Here is a 19,261-nt window from a genome sequence, read left to right on the forward strand (position 1 = left end):
TTTACCGAAATTAAAATACTTTTTAAAAACTAAAAGTAAAAAGTATAAATTTAGCTGTATAAACATTTCTTAAAAAATGCTATTTCACCACGAATTGTATTGAAAGGTTTTCCCTTGGACTTTGACTAAAACTCTAATTATTAGCATTGTCTTTCATAATGATGACAATGACAAAGAAACAGGAAATGGTAATTCACTCTGATGTAGGATAAAAAAAAATCTACAGAGCAAGATAAATAGAATATCTTCGGTTACTTATAGGCGGATTTTGTAACATATAACTAAAATAACCTTATTTGATATAAACTGGAATTAAGTTCATTGAAATACAAAAATCCAACTTAAGGGTTTGACATAGAGCTTTATGACCCATGAACATTTGAAATATGGTATCTACTAAAAAGGATTATATTCTTGTCAGGGGAAGCCAACATGTAGACAAAAACATTTATCTTCCCAGCCATCCACTCCTTTCGGAAACAGTAGTATTCATAGTAAAACTGCTCAAGTTCCCATTTCTGCACAAGAGGGAGAGATCAATACCTGACTCCAAAAGAAGAAGGATCAGGGGAAATACAAACAGCAGCAGTCCTAGGCCCACCACCAGGAGCCTGGAACAACGCTTGAACAGAGGATTGACCCAGATACGGCCAGTCAGGATGGAATAGCTCCATGACAAAGCTTGATGAGCTTCCTTCAGCTCCTCCTCTTCAGCCATCAAAAAGGCATGTTCATCTGCCTCTAGTTCGTCAAATGAATCTGTGTCTTCTCTTTCTAACTCCAGCCTAGGTGGACAGTCAAAGAGCACATCGACTTCATCATCATTCACTGGGGTAGGGAGCAGGCTGGTGCTGGAATTGTATGCTGGTTCAGAAATGGTCAATGGGTCTTCTTTTACTTTTTTATCTTTCTCTTCACTTGGAGGATCTGCAGCACACTGTGCTCTCTTCACTGATGAGCTGGCAACCAGGGGCTCAGAAACATCAACTTTAGGCAATGGCGTACCTGAAAGAAATATTATTTTATAAAGTTTAATTTTCAGATTTTCCCAAAAATTTGGATGTAGAAACAAATGGAGTTCAAGGAATACATGAAACTGTTCTGTAGAAATGTTGACTTTAAACAAAATATAGGTTAATTTCTGATCCACAAACCCAAAATCTGTAAGGTTATGACATTCAAAACTTTTGAACATATGAATGTTCAGAACTTTAGTACATAGAAGTTTTTTAATTTCAAAGAATTTGAAATCTCATGTTTCCAGTTTAAAGATAGTCAATCAGTAAACAATAAGAAAAGATTGCAAAATCTTGGCAAACCCTCTGAAATCTGAAATACTTAGATACCAACTAACTTGTATATCACTTTAGTGAAGGATATTTAACCTCTAATTGTAGCCATACTGTGTGTACAAAGTCACTTTTGTTCTTTACACTTAACATTTAAGTTTAAGGAAAATAATGGGTGTATTTCATCATGGTGTATGCAGGAAGAGAAGGTGGTAAGTGCAGTCTCAGTTTCCTGGTCACTTCCACTTAGTACCTGGGGGAGACAAAGAAGCCAGTTTGGTGTGGACTCTTCCAGGAGCAAGGACTTGGAAAGGGGCAGGGAGGAGAATAGGAAGGGAGGGTGGGATTGGGAGAGAATGAGGGACAGGGCTACAGCTGGGATACGAAGTAAATAACCTGTGATTAATATAAAAAATTAATAATAACAAAAAAGGATAATGCTCCAGTTGGGCTGTCTTTTAGGATCCCTCCCGGTCTCCATTACTTCCCACCTGCTCTTCAGAGACCTCCTTGGGAAACACCACTGTGAAAGTTAGAGGTACCCAGCCCGGAGGGCCAATCCCAAAGGCAGCTTACATTCAGCTCCCTTCCATGTTTTCTCAGGAACCCAGGTCCTACCTGTCTGGGTTGACCCTGAATCCCAGCCCTTGGGCTGGGTCACACTCCTATTAGGAGCAACAGAGTATGCTTCCTGGCCAGGGGCACCCCTCGTGACAGCCTCAGGAGTGGTCCTCTATTCTTCAGACCTCTATCTCCTTTGATATATATTTTCGAAATGGTAAATTCTTCCTGACAGCTTGTAATTTGGTCCTATATTAAACTAGTAGCCTCTAATAAAGCCTTTTTAAAAACAAAAAGAAAATTTAGGTTTAAGCATTTTCATGTTGAAATCTGTGCTTCTGTGTTTTGTTAGCACGGAAAATTAGTTGTTCTTAGTCTAGTTGTAAAAAAAAAAATGTCCCAGAAACAATCTTTACATATAAAGTTTATTTCCATTTTGTTTCAGTCCATTTCCCTTAGAGATATGTCCAGAAAGCAAACTGCTTGGTCAAACGGTATGTACTTTTTTTTTTTTTTTTTTTTTATATTGGGAAAGATAAATGTGTTTCTCAACACATGGGAAATACAGTTACCTCCTTTCAAGTGTAGAGGCTGGCTTACCTAATTGAGTCTTAGGTTCTTAATTAAAACTAAACAAAGGGAGGGCGGGACAAGATGGCTGCGCCAGGAGAACAGGGCGTCTGAAGAGCCAGAAAACATTTCCTGTACAGCGACCAAGAAACTGAACCCTGGGCCCTAAAACAACAGCGATCGTGTTTTTCAGGTGAGAGGAAACCCCCACAATGTGGGAATCGGTCTTGACCACTCTCAGGTCCCCCAGCCAGAACCCAGAAGAAATCCCCAGGTCGTGCAGGCACTAGGTCCACAGACCAGAGTCACATGCCTGCGTGTCCTGGTCACCTTCCCAGGCTGATCGGTGGGCACAAAAACCACCAGAAACTGGGATTTCCTGTCATGAGAGAATCCACAGGGAAGGAAGGTAGCTGTACTGACTTAAATCACCCAGTCCTTCCCTGGAAAAGTCTCTCAGGGGAAGTTGCAGCCAAACAGTTTGTGGCCTTTAGAAAGGAAATGCTTATATCACTGAATGAAATAAAAGAAACAGAGGTTAGTTTAAACAAACAGCTGAAAGAAGTGATGGAAAAACAGGAAAATACAGTCAGACAGGTGAAGGAAATCAACAAAATGGCTCAAGATCTGAAGATAGAATTAGAAAAATTAAAGAAAACACAAATGGAGGAAATTGCAGAGAGCAAGAACTTAGGTAAGAAAACAGGAACTACAGAGGTTAGCATAACCAATAGACTACAAGACATGGGAAAAAGAATCTCAGGTGTGGAAGATACAATGGAAGAAATAGATGTATCTGTCAAAGAAAATGTTAAATCTAAAAAATTCCTGACACAGAATATCCAAGAAATTCAAGACAACATAAAAAGACAAAATCTAAGAATAATAGGAATAGAGGAAAAGGAAGATTCCGTGCCAAGTAACATATAATAGCAAACCCATTAGAATCACACCTGACTTTTCAACAGAGACTATGAAAGCCAGGAGGGCCTGGACAGATATCATGCAGACACTAAGAGAACACAGATGTCAGCCCAGGCTACTATACCCAGGAAAACTCTCACTCCTCATAGATGGAGAAAACAAGATATTCAATGTCAAAAACAAATTTCAACAATACCTACACACAAATCTAGCGTTACAAAAGATACTAGAAGAGAAAATACAACCCAAGAAAACTAGCTACTTTCAAGAAAACACAGGAAATAATTAACCTCACTACAGTAAAACAAAAAACAACCAAGCACACAACCATATGACCACAGCCAACATCAAAACCAAAGGATCTAACAGCCACTGGTCATTAATCTTTCTCAACATCAATGGACTCAACTTTCCAATAAAAAGACACAGACTAGCAGAATGGATACACTAACAACATCCAGCAATCTGTTGCATTCAAGAAACACACCTAAGACACAAAGATAGACATTACCTGAGGGTAAAGGGTTGGAAGACGATTTTCCTAGCAAACGGACCCAAGAAGCAAGCAGGAGTAGCCATTCTAATATCTGATAAAATAGACTTTCAACCAAAATTAATACAAAGAGATGGGGAAGGACACTTCATACTCATCAAGGGAAAATTCCACCAGGAAGACATCACAATCCTGAACATCTATGCCCCAAATACAAGGGCACCCACATTTGTAAAAGAAACATTAATAAAACTTAAACCACACATAGATCCACACACACTAATAGTGGGAGACTTCCACACCCCACTCTCAACAAAGGACAGATCAACAAAACAGAAATTAAACAAAGAAACAAGGTCTCTGACAGAGGTCATGAATCAAATGGACCTAACAGACATTTACAGAACCTTCTTACACCCAAACACAAAAAAATTTACCTTCTTCTCAGCACCCTATGGAACTTTCTCCAAAATAGACCACATAGTTGGTCACAAAGCAAGCCTCAACAGATGCAAGAAGATTGAAATAATCCCTTGTATCCTGTCTGATCACCATGGAATAAAGCTGGACCTCAGTAACAACAGAAATAGCAAAAAGCCTACACACACATGGAAACTGAACAACTTGTTACTAAATTACAGCTGGGTCAGGGAAGAAATAAAGAAAGAAGTTAAAGTCTTCCTACAACTCAATGAAAATGAAGACACAAGATACCCAAACTTGTGGGACACAATGAAGGCAGTGCTAAGAGGAAAGTTCATAGCACTAAGTGCCTTCAAGAAGAAATTCGAGACAGTGCATTCAAGCAAATTAATGACTTACTTAAAAACCCTAGAAAAAGAAGAAGCAGACACACCAAAAAAGAGTAGATGGCTGGAAATAATCAAACTCAGGGCTGAAATCAATCAATTAGAAACAAATAAAACAATTCAAAGAATCAATGAAACCAAGAGCTGGTTCTTTGACAAAATCAACAAGATGCACAAACTCTTAGCCAAGCTAACTAAAAGGCAGAGAGACACCATCCAAATCAACAAAATCAGAAATGAAAAGGGGGACATAACCAAAGACACTGAGGAAATCCAAACAATCATTAGGACTTACTTCAAAAGTCTATATGCCACAAAACTTGAAAATCTAAATGAAATGGGCAATTTTCTTGACCAATTCGACTTACCAAAACTGAATCAGGACCAGGTAAAGCAATTAAATAGCACTATATCCCCCAAGGAAATAGAAGCAGTCATTGAAAGTCTCCCATCCAAAAAAAGCCCAGGACCAGATGGTTTCAATGCAGAATTCTACCAGACCATCAAAGGAACTCCAATTCTATCCAAACTATTCCACAAAATAGAAACAGAAGGAACACTACCAAACTCATTCTATGAAGCCACAGTCACCTTGGTACCTAAACCTCACAGACCCAACAATAAAAGAGAATTTTAGGCCATTCTCCATTCTGAACATTGATGCAAAAATACTCAACAAAATACTTGCAAACTGAATACAAGAACACATCAAAGATATCATCCACTATGACCAAGTAGGCTTCATCCCAGGCATGCAGGTGTGGTTCAATATACAGAAATCCATCAATGTGATCCACCATATTAACAAACTGAAAGGGAAAAAAAAACATGATAATCTCTCTAGATGCTGAAAAAGCATTTGACAAAATCCAGCATCCATTCATGTTTAAAGTATTGGAGAGATCAGGGATACAAAGGCACATATCTAAACATAGTAAAAGCGATATACAGCAAACCTACAGCCAACATCAAACTGAACAGAGAGAAACTTAAAGCAATCCCACTGAAATCAGGGAAAAGTCAAGGTTGACCACTCACTCCATATCTCTTCAACATAGGACTTGAAGTCCTTGCTAGAGCAATAAGACAGTTGAAGGAGATCAAGGGGATACAAATTGGAAAGGAAGAAGTCAAATTATCACTATTTGCAGATGATATAATAGTATAAGTGAGTGACCCCAAAAACTCTACCAAGGAACTCCTACAGCTGATAAACACCTTCAGCAAAGTGGCTGGATATAAAATTAACTCAAAAAAATCAGTAGCCCTTCTGTAAACAAAAGACAAAAGGGCTGAGAAAGAAATTAGGGAAACAACACCGTTCACAATAGCCACAATTGACAAAAGTACCTTGAGCAACCCTAACCAAGGATGTCAAATATTTGTATGAAAAAAATTTCAAGTCTCTGAAGAAAGAAATAGAAGAAGATATCAGAAGATGGAAAGATCTCCCATGCTCATGGCTAGGCAGGATTAACATAGTAAAAATGGCCATCTTACCAAAAGCAATCTACAAATTCAATGCAATTCCCATCAAATTACCAACACAATTCTTTACAGACCTGGAAAGAAAAATTCTCAACTTCATATGGAATAACAAGAAACCCAGAATTGCTAAAACAATTCTCTACAATAAAAGATCTTCTGGAGGTATCGCCATCCCTTATCTTAAGCTGTACTATAGAGCAACAGTTATAAAAACTGCATGGTACTGGCATAGAAACAGAATGGTGGATCAATGGAACTGAACAGAGGACCCAGAAATAAACCCACACATCTATGGACAACTGATCTTTGACAAAGATGCCAAAACCATACAATGGAAAAAAAGATAGCATCTTCAACAAATGGTGCTGGTCTAACTGGATGTCTACATGTAGAAAAATGAAAATAGATCCATACTTATCTCCTTGCACAAAGCTGAAGTCCAAGTGGATCAAAGACCTCAACATAAAACCATACACACTAAATTGGCTAGAAGAAAAAGTGGGAATACCCTTGAACTTATTGGCACAGGAGACAACTTCCTGAATAGAACACCAACAGCACAGGCTCTAAGAGCAACAATCAATAAATGGGACCTCATGAAACTGAAAAGCTTCTGTAAAGCAAAGGAGACCATCATCAAAACAAAATGACTGCCTACAGACCAGGAAAGAATCTTCGCCAACCCTTTATTTGACAGAGGGCTAATATCCAGTATATATAAAGAACTAAAAAAGCTGAAAAACAGCAAACCAAGTAATCCAATTAAAAAATGGGGAACTGAGCTAAACAGAGAACTCTCTGTAGAGGAATATCGAATGGCAGAAAAACACTTAAAGAAATGCTCAACTTCATTAGCCATTCGGGAAATGCAAATCAAAAGGACCCTGAGATTTCACCTTACACCCATCAGAATGGCCAAGATGAAAATCTCAAGTGGCAACACATGCTAGAGAGGTTGCAGAGAAAGGGGAACCCTCCTCCACTACTGGTGGGAATGTAAACTCATACAACCACTCTGGAAATCAATCTGTCGCTTTCTCAGACAACTAGGAATAGCACTTACTCAAGATCCGGCCATACTACTCCTAGGCAAATATCCAAAAGGGGCTCAAGTACACAATAAAGACATTTGCTCAACTATGTTTGTAGCAGCTTTATTTGTAATAGCCAGAAGTTTGAAACAGCCCAGATGCCCCTCAACTGAAGAATGGATGCAGAAATTGTGGTACTTCTACACAATGGAGTATTACTCTGCAATGAAAAATAAGGAAATCATGAAATTTGCAGGTAAATGGTGGGACTTGGAAAGGATCATCCTGAGTGAGCTGTCCCATAAGCAGAAAGACACACATGGTATATACTCACTCATATAGACATATAACATAGGATAAACCTACTAAAACCCTGAACATCTAAAGAAACTAATCAAGAGAGCGGACCCTGACTAAAACACTCAATCCCCATCTCGAAAGGCAAAGAGGATAGACATCAGAAGAAGAAGAAAACAGGAAACAACCTAGGAATCTGCCACAGAGGGCCTCTGAAAGGCTCTGCCCTACAGACTATCGAAGCAGACACTGATGGGCAAAGTGCATGGAATCTTAAGTAAGACATGGGAAATAGTAAGATCTGGAGAGGAAAGGAACCCCACAAGGAGAGCAACAGATCCAGAAAATTTGAACACAGGGGTCTCCCCAGGGTCTCATATTCCAACAAGGAACATGCATGGAAATAACCTAGAACCCCTGCACAGATGTAGTCCATGACAGCGTAGTATCCAAGTAGGTTCCATAGTAATGGGAAGAGGGACTGCCTCTGACATAATCTGATAGGCCTGTTCTTTGATCACCTCCCCCTGAGGGGAGAGCAGCCCTACCAGGCCACAGAAGATGACAATGCAGCCATTCCTGATGGGATCTGATAAACTAAGATCAGAAGGAAGGAGAGGAGGACCTCCCCTATCAGTGGACTTGGAAGGGGCAATCGAGAAGAAGGGGGAGGGAGGGTGGGGCTGGGAGGGGAGATACAACGTGAATAAACTGTAATTAATAAAAAATTAAAAAAATTTAAAAAACTAAACAAAATATCAAAGGTGTTCTATCTAGGATAGAGCAACACCAAAACAAACAAACAAACAAACAAAAAACACTGGTAAATATCAATCAGAAAATAGTTCATAATTTCATTGTCATTAAAAAGTGTAGGAATGAGATTTTTGCTTTTTACTTTTATTATTTAAAGCCAACAGATATTTTTTTGGTACTTCTGACCTAAGAACAGCGTTCAGTATTAATTATAGAGACCACAAGAAATAATCCTTGAGTTGGGAAAAGTAGCACATGCCTATAATCTCAGCACTCAGAAAGGTAGAGGCAAGCAGATGAGTATCTGTGAGTTTGAGACCAGATTCTACAAAGTCCAGGACATACAAGACAACACAGAAAAACCTTATCTCGAAAACTCTAAAAGAAAAAAATAAAGAAAAACAAAAGAAATAATCCTTGAAAACATATAAGCCAATTATACAGACCTCGTAGGAACACACACACACATAAACAAGTAAAGAAAAACTGATTAAAACTTTGAAAGAGATTGGTTGGGAGGGAATTTGGATGGATGAAATGGAAAGAGGATATACTATAATTGTATTATAACCTCAAAAAGTTTAAAAAGTACATATGCTAATGATCATTAGACATCAGAAAAAATGATCAGCATCATAAATCATCAGGGCGCTACAAACCAAAAGTACAACATCTTAGAACTTCAGGGTTACTTGGATGATATTTCACTTGTTGGTGAAAATATTGAGAAATTAGAACTTTGTACATTGTAAGAAGAAATGCAAAATGCTCAATCACTATGTAGAAAATTCTAGTGGTTTCTCAAAGTTAAATGTAGAATTACCTATCATATGACCCAGTAATTTCACTCATAGGTACATTCTCAAAAAAAAAAATTGTTATAGACAAATGTTCATGGAAAGGCAACACGAATTGTTAGAAAGCAAAACTGCCCTGTGTTTCAGTGGATGCCTGTATAAAGAAAGCGCAGTCTATTCATTCAACAAAATATTGTCAGACATACAAAGCAGCAAAGTACTGATCAACAGTAAAGCATAGAACTACATACAAAGTGAAGGAATCCAGACACAAAAAGGTCTCCTAGTGTGTGCTTTCCTTGAAATAGCAAATATACGAAAAGTCACAAAAACAGAACACATTATGGTGGTCAGCAAGAACTGTGGGAGGAAATGAATGAACAGTAACTTTAACAGTAACTGCTTAAGAGATTCAAGATTTCCTTATAGGTGATAAAAATGTTGTGACACTACATAGAAGTATTGGTTGTCTATCAATGTGTATGTCCTAAATGGCAGTGAATTATTTGTTTAAAATAGTGCATACTTTAAGTAGACTGCATCTCAGTGGAGGGAAATAAAAGGTTATAAACCATAAATTTTCTCCTATCAGATAATGTTTCATGAAAATTGAAGTGTATATATAAATACAGATCAAAATGTTGTGGCTTTTAGGAATGTGTAGCATCTTTTAATGAGAAGACTTCTCCCCAGCAGGAGGTCCCTGGACTCTACTGCTAAGTAAACAATGAAATCCTGCATTAATTTGAATAGTTCAGGCTCTACAAAGACTGCCCCCTCTTGCTTTATTTTCCTCTCAAAAGTGGCGCATGCTTTTTTGTTGTTGTTTATAAAATAATTTTTATATCCTCTTCAAGTATTCCACTCTTATATCTTTTGCTTCCTGTATCCCACTACCGTAGCCAGGATAGGGGATAGCTTGATTTTGTAGACTACAGCATGTTTTGATGGCACTCCCATACTCTAGTTGCTCAGACCAAGACCTTTACTCTCTTTACTGACACTCACGCTGGGCCTAGGAGTGGCTTTTGTATACCTGTCTTCAGAATGTGCCCAGAATCCAATTTCCAGGAATTCTTAATCTCTCCATTTGAACACAGCTCAGAGCAGATGGCCTTTCTTATATAGATTCTAGCAATAGTTTCCTAACACCTTGTCTCAGTCTTTGCCCACTTAAGGGTTACTACAAACCCAGAAACTCCAAGTTCTTTGGAAACATAAGGCAGATCAGGCCACGAAAAATAGTCCTTTATGGTTTGTCTTCTGCAAAAGAAATGCTAATTCTTTACAGCTGTGCCTTGGGTCCACAGAAAGTACCCTCCTTTGCACTGCTAACTTCTCTAATTTTGCTTCCTTAAAGCCTGTCCCCACAGTCTGACTAAACTTAGTATCAATTGCAAGGGTTAACACGTAGTTTTGGTACCTGGAAAAAAAACTAAACAGATTTGCTACATCTAATAGCTTTAAAATCCTATTTTTACCAAAGATCTCTGGAGTTCACACAATATATATTGCAGTTTTGTAGAGTGTATAGTCTACTACTCATAAAACTTAAAATTTATCATCTAGATTTCTGATATTTCAATTTATCCAAGAATTCCAGGCAGCTGTTCCTGATGACAGAAGAATTCACTTTTCTTCCCCTAAAGAAGGGGTTAATTAGGGATTTGCTCCTGACCCTGTCTGGATCCAAAATCTAAATTATTTTCCATTCTTCTCTGTTGCTGAACTAGTTTTGTTCACTAAAACCACAGCTTTATTACACAGAGTGACCACTCATATGTGCCTGTTGTTTCATACAATGATAAAAATGCTCCTTACTCTCAATCAATTTTACAACTATTTCATCTGATGCCTTATCACTTAATACTGTATCATAGACAACATGGGACCAAAGTAATAGCTAATTTGCTATTGGTATTTACAGCTTAAATCTGGAGTAAAGTAAACTTTAAAATTTTACTATATAGTGCTTGTGGCATCAGTCATATAAATGTTTTCTATCCATAGTAAGCAGTCTATAGTTTAATCTTCAAATGAAATTCATGATCCATGGGTTTAAATTAAAAATTCCCTTGACTTTCTCAATGAGTATTTTTCACTTTCAATTGGACATTTCAGAATATCTCATACCAGACATGTCCCTGAACATCCTCAGAATGCAGCTTGTTTATCCTAAGTTAAACCTATGAAAAATTATCCTTGTGATTCCAAACAGGATGAAAAATGGAAACTTAGGCAAAAACACAAACACACACAGCAATCCTAAAGACTTTTTTGTTTCTGTACCTACTGCCTTTTAGGAAGGTGCTAATCTCCCAGTAGCTCAGCATTTTGTGTGTGTGTGTGTATGTGTATGTTCCCTTTACTATTCCAGGGAGCTTCATCTGGCAAAATGAGTTCCCTTCTTATGGTGGTCATGAAGTAATGACTTCATGGTTTCACCTCTGTTCCCATTGACTTATTTGACACCTAGAGTAACATCTTGTTTTGTTACCAATGTCTAAAACTCATGAGAACTTATGTAGTCTTTTTTCCTGCATATCTAAATCATGTGCTTTTCTGCATACCGCCTACGGAAATGACTTTCACCAATGACTACGATGTTGCTAAAGCCAGTGTGTGTGTGAGTGTATTCATTCATTTTCTGTCCTCATCACTCAGCCTTCATGAGTCAACAATATTTTTGCATTCACTTACTGGCTTTAGCTACCTCAGTCCTGAGTTTACTCAAGACTGAGTTTACTCAATCCTTGTAGTGACTTCAGTACTCTTTTTCTCATTCTACCTTCTTCCTGGAAAGTCTCAACCATATGTTTGGTTTTATTATTCTGATTAAGACTTGCTCAGCCTGAGACTACCAGTCACTACCTGAAAATGATGCCAGCTTTTCTTCAGAATGAATGTTCTTGGTCAAAGAAGTTTGGGAAATGATGCACCCTTATTACCCACTTGGACATTAACATTGACTTTAAGGATACCAGTTCTGACATCACTTTGCTGGACTCTTGACTTTTTACTAATTTGATGAGCCAGTTACATCAATTGATATGTTCTTACTTCCTATATATAAATTAAGAGAAATTTTAGGTCATAACTGTACAAGATATCACAGGCAAGGGGACATACATTAATGTATGTCAGGATCCTTTCATATGTCAAGGACTAAGTGCTATTATGATTAGCATACTAAAACACTTGAAAGGTTCAATTCCAGTGTACCAGTCAGACTTAATAGAAATCAACATTTGGAAAAGCTCATGAAAATGGGACTTCTGAGAAAGGATTTTGCTTCTTAAAAGACCCTCGAAATGTAAAGACTCTGTACTAGTTAGGACTTCTATTGCTGTGATAAAACAACTTGGAAGGCAAAGAGTATCTTTTCTCTTATAACTCTCAGGTCACACTCTGTCACTGTGAGAATTCAGAGCATGAACTCAAGTCAATAACTGAAGAAAAAGTCATGGGCAGGGGTATGGGGGTGCTGCTTACTGGCTTATTTCTCATTGTTTTCTCGGCCTGTGTACTTATGCAATTCAGAACCACCAGCTCAGTAACAGCACAGCCTACAGTGGGCTAGACCCTCCCACATTAATCATTGTCAAGATAGTCTATGGAGGCATTTTTTTAAATACAGAGTACTACTTCCCAAATGGCTCTAGCTTGTATCAAGTTCACACAAAACTAACCAAAATTGATTATCTTGACAATGTTGAAAGTGAAGGAAAAACCAGAAATCATAGCAAAATTCACTCTATTAAGGTGAATCCCTGCCAGTCGGAAGAGTTGGAAAGAGATATAAAAGGAAACTTATTACGAATAAAGCTGCTATGAACATAGTTGAGCAAATGTCCTTAGTGTATACTTGAGCATATTTTGGAAATATGCCTAAGAATGGCATAGCTGGATCTTGAGGTAGAACCATTCCTAATTTCTGAGAAAGCATCAGATTGATTTCCAAAGTGGTTGTACAAGTTTACATTCCCATCAGCAATGGAGGAGAGTTCCCCTTTCTCCACATCCTCTCCAGAATGTGTTATCACTAGAGTTTTTTATCTTAACTATTATGTTGGGTGTAAGATGAAATCTCAGGGTCCCAGATGTCCCTCAGTGGAGGAATGGATACAGAAATTGTGGTACATTTACTCAGCAATTAAAACCAAGGTCATCATGAAATTTGCAGGCAAATGGTGGGATCTAGAAAAGATCATCTTGAGTGATGTAACCCAGAAGAGGAAAGACACACACGGTATATACTCACTTATAAGTGGATATTAGAAATATAATATAAGATAACCATACTAAAATCTGTACACCTAAAGAAGCTAAGCAAGAACATGTATGCGAATAACCTAGAACCCCTGCTCAGATGTAGGTAGCCCATGGTAGCTCAGTATCCAAGTGGGTTCCCTAGTAAGGTGAACAGGGACTATTTCTGACATGAACTCAATGGCTGGCTCTTTAACCTCCTTACTAGGCCACAGAGGAGGATATTGCAGCCAGACCTGAAGAAACCTGATAAGCTAGGGTTGGATGGAAGGGGAGCAGGACCTCCCCTATCAGTGGACTTGGAAAGGGGCAGGGAGGAGATGAGGGAGGGAAGGTAGGGTTGGGAGGGATTGAGGGAGAGGGCTACAGCTAGGATACAAAGTTAATATACTATAACTAATATTTTAAAATAAAATAAAAAAGAAGCTAAGCAAGAAGGAGGACCCTGGGTAAAATGTTCAGTCCTCACTCAGAAAGGAAAATAGGTTGGACATCAGAAGAGGGAGAAAACAAGGAACAAGACAGGAGCCTACCAGAGAGGGCTTCTGAAAGACTCTACCCTGCAGTGTATCAAAGCAGAGGCTGAAACTCATAACCAAACTTTGGGTAGAGTGCAGGGAATCTTACGAAAGAAGCAGGAGATAGAAAGACCTGGAGGGGACAGGAGCTCCACAAGGAGACCAACACAACCAAGAAATCCAGGCCCAGGGATCTTTGCAAAGACTGATACTCCAATCAAGGACCATGCAAGGAGATAACCTAGACCCCTTGCTCAGATGTAGCCCAGAGTATCTCAGTATCCAAGTGTGTACCCTAGTAAGGGGATCAAGGATTGTCTCTAACATGAACTCAGTGACTGGCCCTTTGCTCATCTCACCCTAGGAGGGAGTGCAGCTGTACCAGGCTACAGAGGAGGACAATGCAGCCAGTCCTGATGAGCCCTGATAAACTTGGATCAGATGGAAGGGGAGGAGGACCTCCCCTATCAGTGTACTGTGGGAAGGGCATAGGAGAAGAGTAAACTGGGTGAGATTGGCAGGGGATGAGGGAGGAGATTACAGCTGGGATACAAAGTGAATAAATTGTAATAATCAAAAAAAAATAAAATGTAAAAAGAGAAAACTTAATTTCACCATTTGCTTCTGGAACTTATCTTAGATTAAAAAAATTATCTTATTATTTAAGCCAGTGTCAATTATGATTCTCTGTAAATTGTTCTCAAGAGCAACTTAAATTCACAGCTATCATTCCACCTTGTAGAGCATTATAAACAAAAACCATACTGTTCTGTGCTTTTGTTTAGGCCCCTTTTCCATTAAATCTTTACCTCCAAAAATGCAAGGACTTGAGATTTCTACCAAAGAAATAACTTAACTACAGTTATCTACAAATTTTCAGAAACAATAAATGGGGAAATATTACAGGAATAATTAAAAATAAAAATTACAGTAATAAATATATCCAATTAAGTCATATAATTTTGTGTTGAAATGATGTTCTGGATAAATCTTATATATTTATGGGTGAAATAGAAGAGTCTGCATCTTATCTGACTTCTACTATGTTGCTGCCTGGAAAAGATGACGGAGATTTTTTTTTTTTTTTTAATGGCTGGCAGTGGTTAGTAAAAACAATAATTATGAGAGTAGAAAAGATGATTTTAATGAAAATCTTTTTTTATAATACAGCACTGACATGTACCTGTGCAGATTCATAGCATGTACCAAGGTACACCAAGAGTGAACCCTAATATAAACTGTGGGTGCTATGCAATCACTTTGTGTCATCTAGAAAAATATATCATTCTAACCAAGGATGCATACAAGGAAAGACTGTACTTCTGTTTTCAGGTAAAGTAAAAAGCTGGAACTTTTTTTTTTATAATCCCTGGTTTCTAAAACTTACGACCTAGTAACGACACAAGGAATGACTCTATCACTGACTTACATCCTAGGCATTTTGCCTCCCAAATGCTACGTACATGATCCTAATAGATTTAGTAGTCATATGGAGAGCAAACATTCTCGTACCTACTTTGTTATTGTCTTTTAAAGATAGTTGTATCATTTCCATAAAGTATGTATTCTATACCCAAACAAATATTCTTTTAGGAATCATAGAGAAATGCCTGTTTCCAAATTATTTTCATGACTATCCTTGATGACCAAAAACCAAGAAATGCTGACTTCCAAATATTATTTTGTGATTATTTTGTAATTATAATTTTTCTACATTACATAGTTATTCTATATATTATTTGGTCAGTTTTCATAAGGTTCACAGTAATACATATTAATGTGGGAATTCCTTTGTCAATCATAAGTTTAAAATGCATTATAAAATGCTATAGCTATCTGACATGAACTCAGTGGCCTGCTCTTTGATCACCTCCCCCTGAGGGGGGAGCAGCCTTACCAAACTACAGAGGAAGACAATGCAGCCACTCCTGATGAAACTTAACAGACTAGGATCAGAAGGAAGAAAAAGAAACCCTCCCCTACCAGTGGACTTGGGGAAGGGAATGCATGGAGAAGGGGGAGGAAGGGAGGGGTTGGAAGGGGAGGAGGGAAGGAACTAGAGGGGGGATACAAAGTAAAAAAAGTGTAATGAAAAATAAAATAAATTAAATTTTTTTTCTCTTTTTTTTTATTTTTTTTTATCAGTTACATTTTATTAACTCTGTATCCCAGCCGTGTCCCGATCCCTCATTCCCTCCCAGTCCCTCCCTCCCTCCCTCCCTCATCTCCACCGTGCCCCTTTCCAAGTCCACTGATGGGGGGGACCTCCTCCCCATTCATCTGATCCTGTTTTATCAGGTATCTTCAGGACTGGCTGCAAAAATAAATTAAATTTTAAAAAAGGAAAAATGCTATAGCTAGAAAAATTCTATGTCTTAAAAAAAAAACACTGCTTGTGGTATTTTCAGTTTTCCTAACTTATTACTGAGAGCATTAATAATACTTATAAATAATTAATAACATTTTCTATACATTTGTGCTTTTTAAAATAAGAGGAATCTAATGCTTTTATAAATAAATCACACAATTCATGAGGTTAGAGGAGGATTGTGAGTTCCCAGGCACCTTTGTAAGACACAGTTCATACTAAGTGAATTTTGTAATTACTACTCAGCTATGACTAATTCCAGCTATTTTCTAACATAAATTGTATTATAATCAGTTGCTAAAACACACACACACACACACACATACACACACACACAAACATAGGAACATATATAATTTCAGCAGCATTATGGATGATGATCTGACTTAATAGGCATATATGCTACAATATCATTATGGCTGTGGATATGACTTTAATTTTCTATTCAATTTCTATTTTACTTTCTCATATCATGCAATATCATAAAACATGATAGTTACCAGGAAAAGAAACTGACATAACATCATCCTGATTGTAGTTATTTAGCTGATTATTTTTATTCAATTTTAATTGTACTCAAGTGCATGTTTCTCTGTATGTGTGAGCCCTCGGAGACCAGAAGAGGACCTGATACTTTGTTTTAATAAAGTTCTACTTTGCAGATTAAAAAAAAAAAAAAATGGGGCTCTGCCTCATACTCAGAAGCAGACCTGAGATCAGAATCTTTCATAATGAGAAGCAGAGAAGTGTTTTAATTGTTTATTATGCCTTATCAGCATCATCTCTCACTACTGAACAACCTGGAGGAACACAAAACAGCCCTCCTCCTCCTCTTGTATCTGCTGAATAAAGAAGGTAATCTTTATTATTTTCTTGCGCAATACAAAACTTGGCTTCTCAATTCCTTTCTCACTTACTTGTTTACACTCATCAGTACCCTTCTCTACTTCTCTCCCTCCTGTTTTCTCCCTCTTTCTTCACTCCTTCACCATAGTGAGCATGTAGCTGGAAGCAGTCACACTTATCTAGGCAGAGAAAGACAGCCAGCCAAAGCCAAAGCACATACCAGCATTTCGAGGTATGACCTTGGAGCCATGTTTCAGTAGACGGACAAACACATTACTGTTGCAGTGATTCATCATGTGCAGATGGAGGCTTCGTTGAGTCCTGATCTTGACCAAGCATTTTGCCATATTTAATATTGTGATCTTCCTCAGTCTTTGTTATCAGTCATGGCCCTGTACATATGCAACCAGCAACAACAGCTTTGACCTTTGCTCACTGCCCATTCTGTTTCAAAGGACCAAGGCAGGACACACTGAGAATGAATCAAATGTCAGGTTCTTAATGTAGCCAACAAAAATAACTCATGAGGGATAGACATTGGGCAAGGAGGAGGGAGGGGATGCTATTTATAAACTCTCACCCCTCCTCTGATGAACAATAAAATTTTATGCATAGTCCTTACTTAGCTTTTTCTATTCCATCCAGATCAGTGGTCTTTGCCAAATGTCAAAACCCCAGAGTAAAAGAAATATTTTCTAATTTTGCAATGGAGGAAACAACCTACTTTTATTTCTTTTCAAACATATTTAATAAGCCTCTATTATGTTCTAGGGCAAGTTTGCCCAATTAAAAATAATGCAAGCCACATCTTTTTAAATAGAAAAAAATATTTAAGCAGTAAATCATAATTATTTTTAATAAGGTGTCTTATTTGAAAACAGGGTATCCTAGTTTTGATAGTATTGCTTCAACATGAAATGATCTGTTAAGTAGTTCACATTCTTCAGTGTGACTTCTTACACATGTGTACGAAGTTTCAATTAGGACCTGCCACACTGCTGGTGGTATTTAGGGGCCATATGGGGCAGGCATGTGCACTACTCTCACCAGAGAAGTGAGTTCTCTGAATAAAGCTTAATTAATAAAAGTTAAAAAAAAAAAAAAAAGAAGAGAGTTCTCTGCATGCCTCCTCTCCATCCACATCACCATGCCAACACTTCATTCATTTTACAGGCAAGGCTTATAGAGAAAATTGTCCTGGACAAATTCATAAAATTAATAAGTAGCAATGCCTTGTGGAACCATGTCATTCAAATAATAACAGCTGACTAAAATATAAATCTCCATATTGACAGCTGTTGGTGCTTGAATTGCAAGCTGTAATGTGTCTTAAATATAGGAGTCAAGTATCACATTCTCTTTACACTTTGAAACTTTTGCACTTGTGCATGTCACAGAAATATGCTTATATTCTAGCATATCCTACTAAAGGTACAAATAGGCTTTATAATTGAAAATGTTAACCAATCAATAAAAATACATAGAACACTTTCACTTATATGTTTTTGCTGACATTTTTTCTACTGATTTCAGAATAAAAGTCTTTGCATTATATCATCATGCATCCATATATTTTTTGGCTTCTAAGTTGCTGACAAACAAAGATTGTATAATGAAAGTGGATTTTTATTCTCTCAGGAGACAAAGGATTACATTTAAAACCATCATTTGAGATTCTGCTTTGTTATATTTTATTATGAGACTAAAATTAGCAGCATTTACAGAAAGAAGTTAAATAAAACTTATGGAACTTTACAAATATGTCATTCCCTAAATCTAAAATCCAATTTCAGAAATTTATTATGAGTAAACAGTCAGAAATGTTGATAAACATGTTCATCAAGGCATGACTTATATCAATAAAAACATTAAATTTCCAATGAGAATATTATTCGATATATGTAATAATCATAGACATTAAAATTTGTACATATAGAAATTTAACAATGTGAGAAAATGCTTGCAATATACAGCTAAATGAAGAAAGTATGTTTATATAAGCAGAAAAAGTTCAGCCATGCAATTCATACCCTTCAGAATAAAACAAGAGACAAGCAACAATCCTGAAAGAGGACACAGTGTACTGTGATAGGGGGTAGAGGAGGTCACCTCTGCAGACATCACAGGGCCTTCCTACTCCGACTCATGGATTTGTAGTTCCAGGAACAGTACAATAAGTCCTGTCCCCATAGAATGAGACACTTTTCAAATTTAAGCCATGATCCAAAATTTTCAAAATTTCAGA

The 19,261-nt window shown here is 37.5% G+C and overlaps 1 protein-coding gene across 1 annotated transcript; it reads right to left on the reverse strand.

Moving 5' to 3' along the window:
- Positions 1-448: 448 nt before the first annotated feature.
- Positions 449-17,363, reverse strand: LOC110542004 (FERM domain-containing protein 3-like). Its single transcript, XM_060365234.1, has 2 exons — positions 17,237-17,363; positions 449-1,005 (listed from the first exon to the last, which is right to left on the reverse strand). Exons 1-2 carry the CDS (start codon positions 17,361-17,363, stop codon positions 449-451), a joined length of 684 nt encoding a protein of 227 aa, XP_060221217.1.
- Between the last annotated feature and the right edge of the window lie 1,898 nt (positions 17,364-19,261).

This window comes from Meriones unguiculatus, chromosome 12 (assembly GCF_030254825.1).
Source record: "Meriones unguiculatus strain TT.TT164.6M chromosome 12, Bangor_MerUng_6.1, whole genome shotgun sequence".
Lineage (NCBI taxonomy): Eukaryota > Metazoa > Chordata > Mammalia > Rodentia > Muridae > Meriones > Meriones unguiculatus.

Bases quoted from the DNA above. Each gene is read 5' to 3' on its own strand.
- LOC110542004 (XM_060365234.1), bottom strand. From the start codon at position 17,363: ATGGCAAAATGCTTGGTCAAGATCAGGACTCAACGAAGCCTCCATCTG. The intron at 1,006-17,236 runs GTATGTGCTTTG...TATTTCTTTCAG, and splicing joins GGTCATACCTCGAAATGCTG to GTACGCCATTGCCTAAAGTT.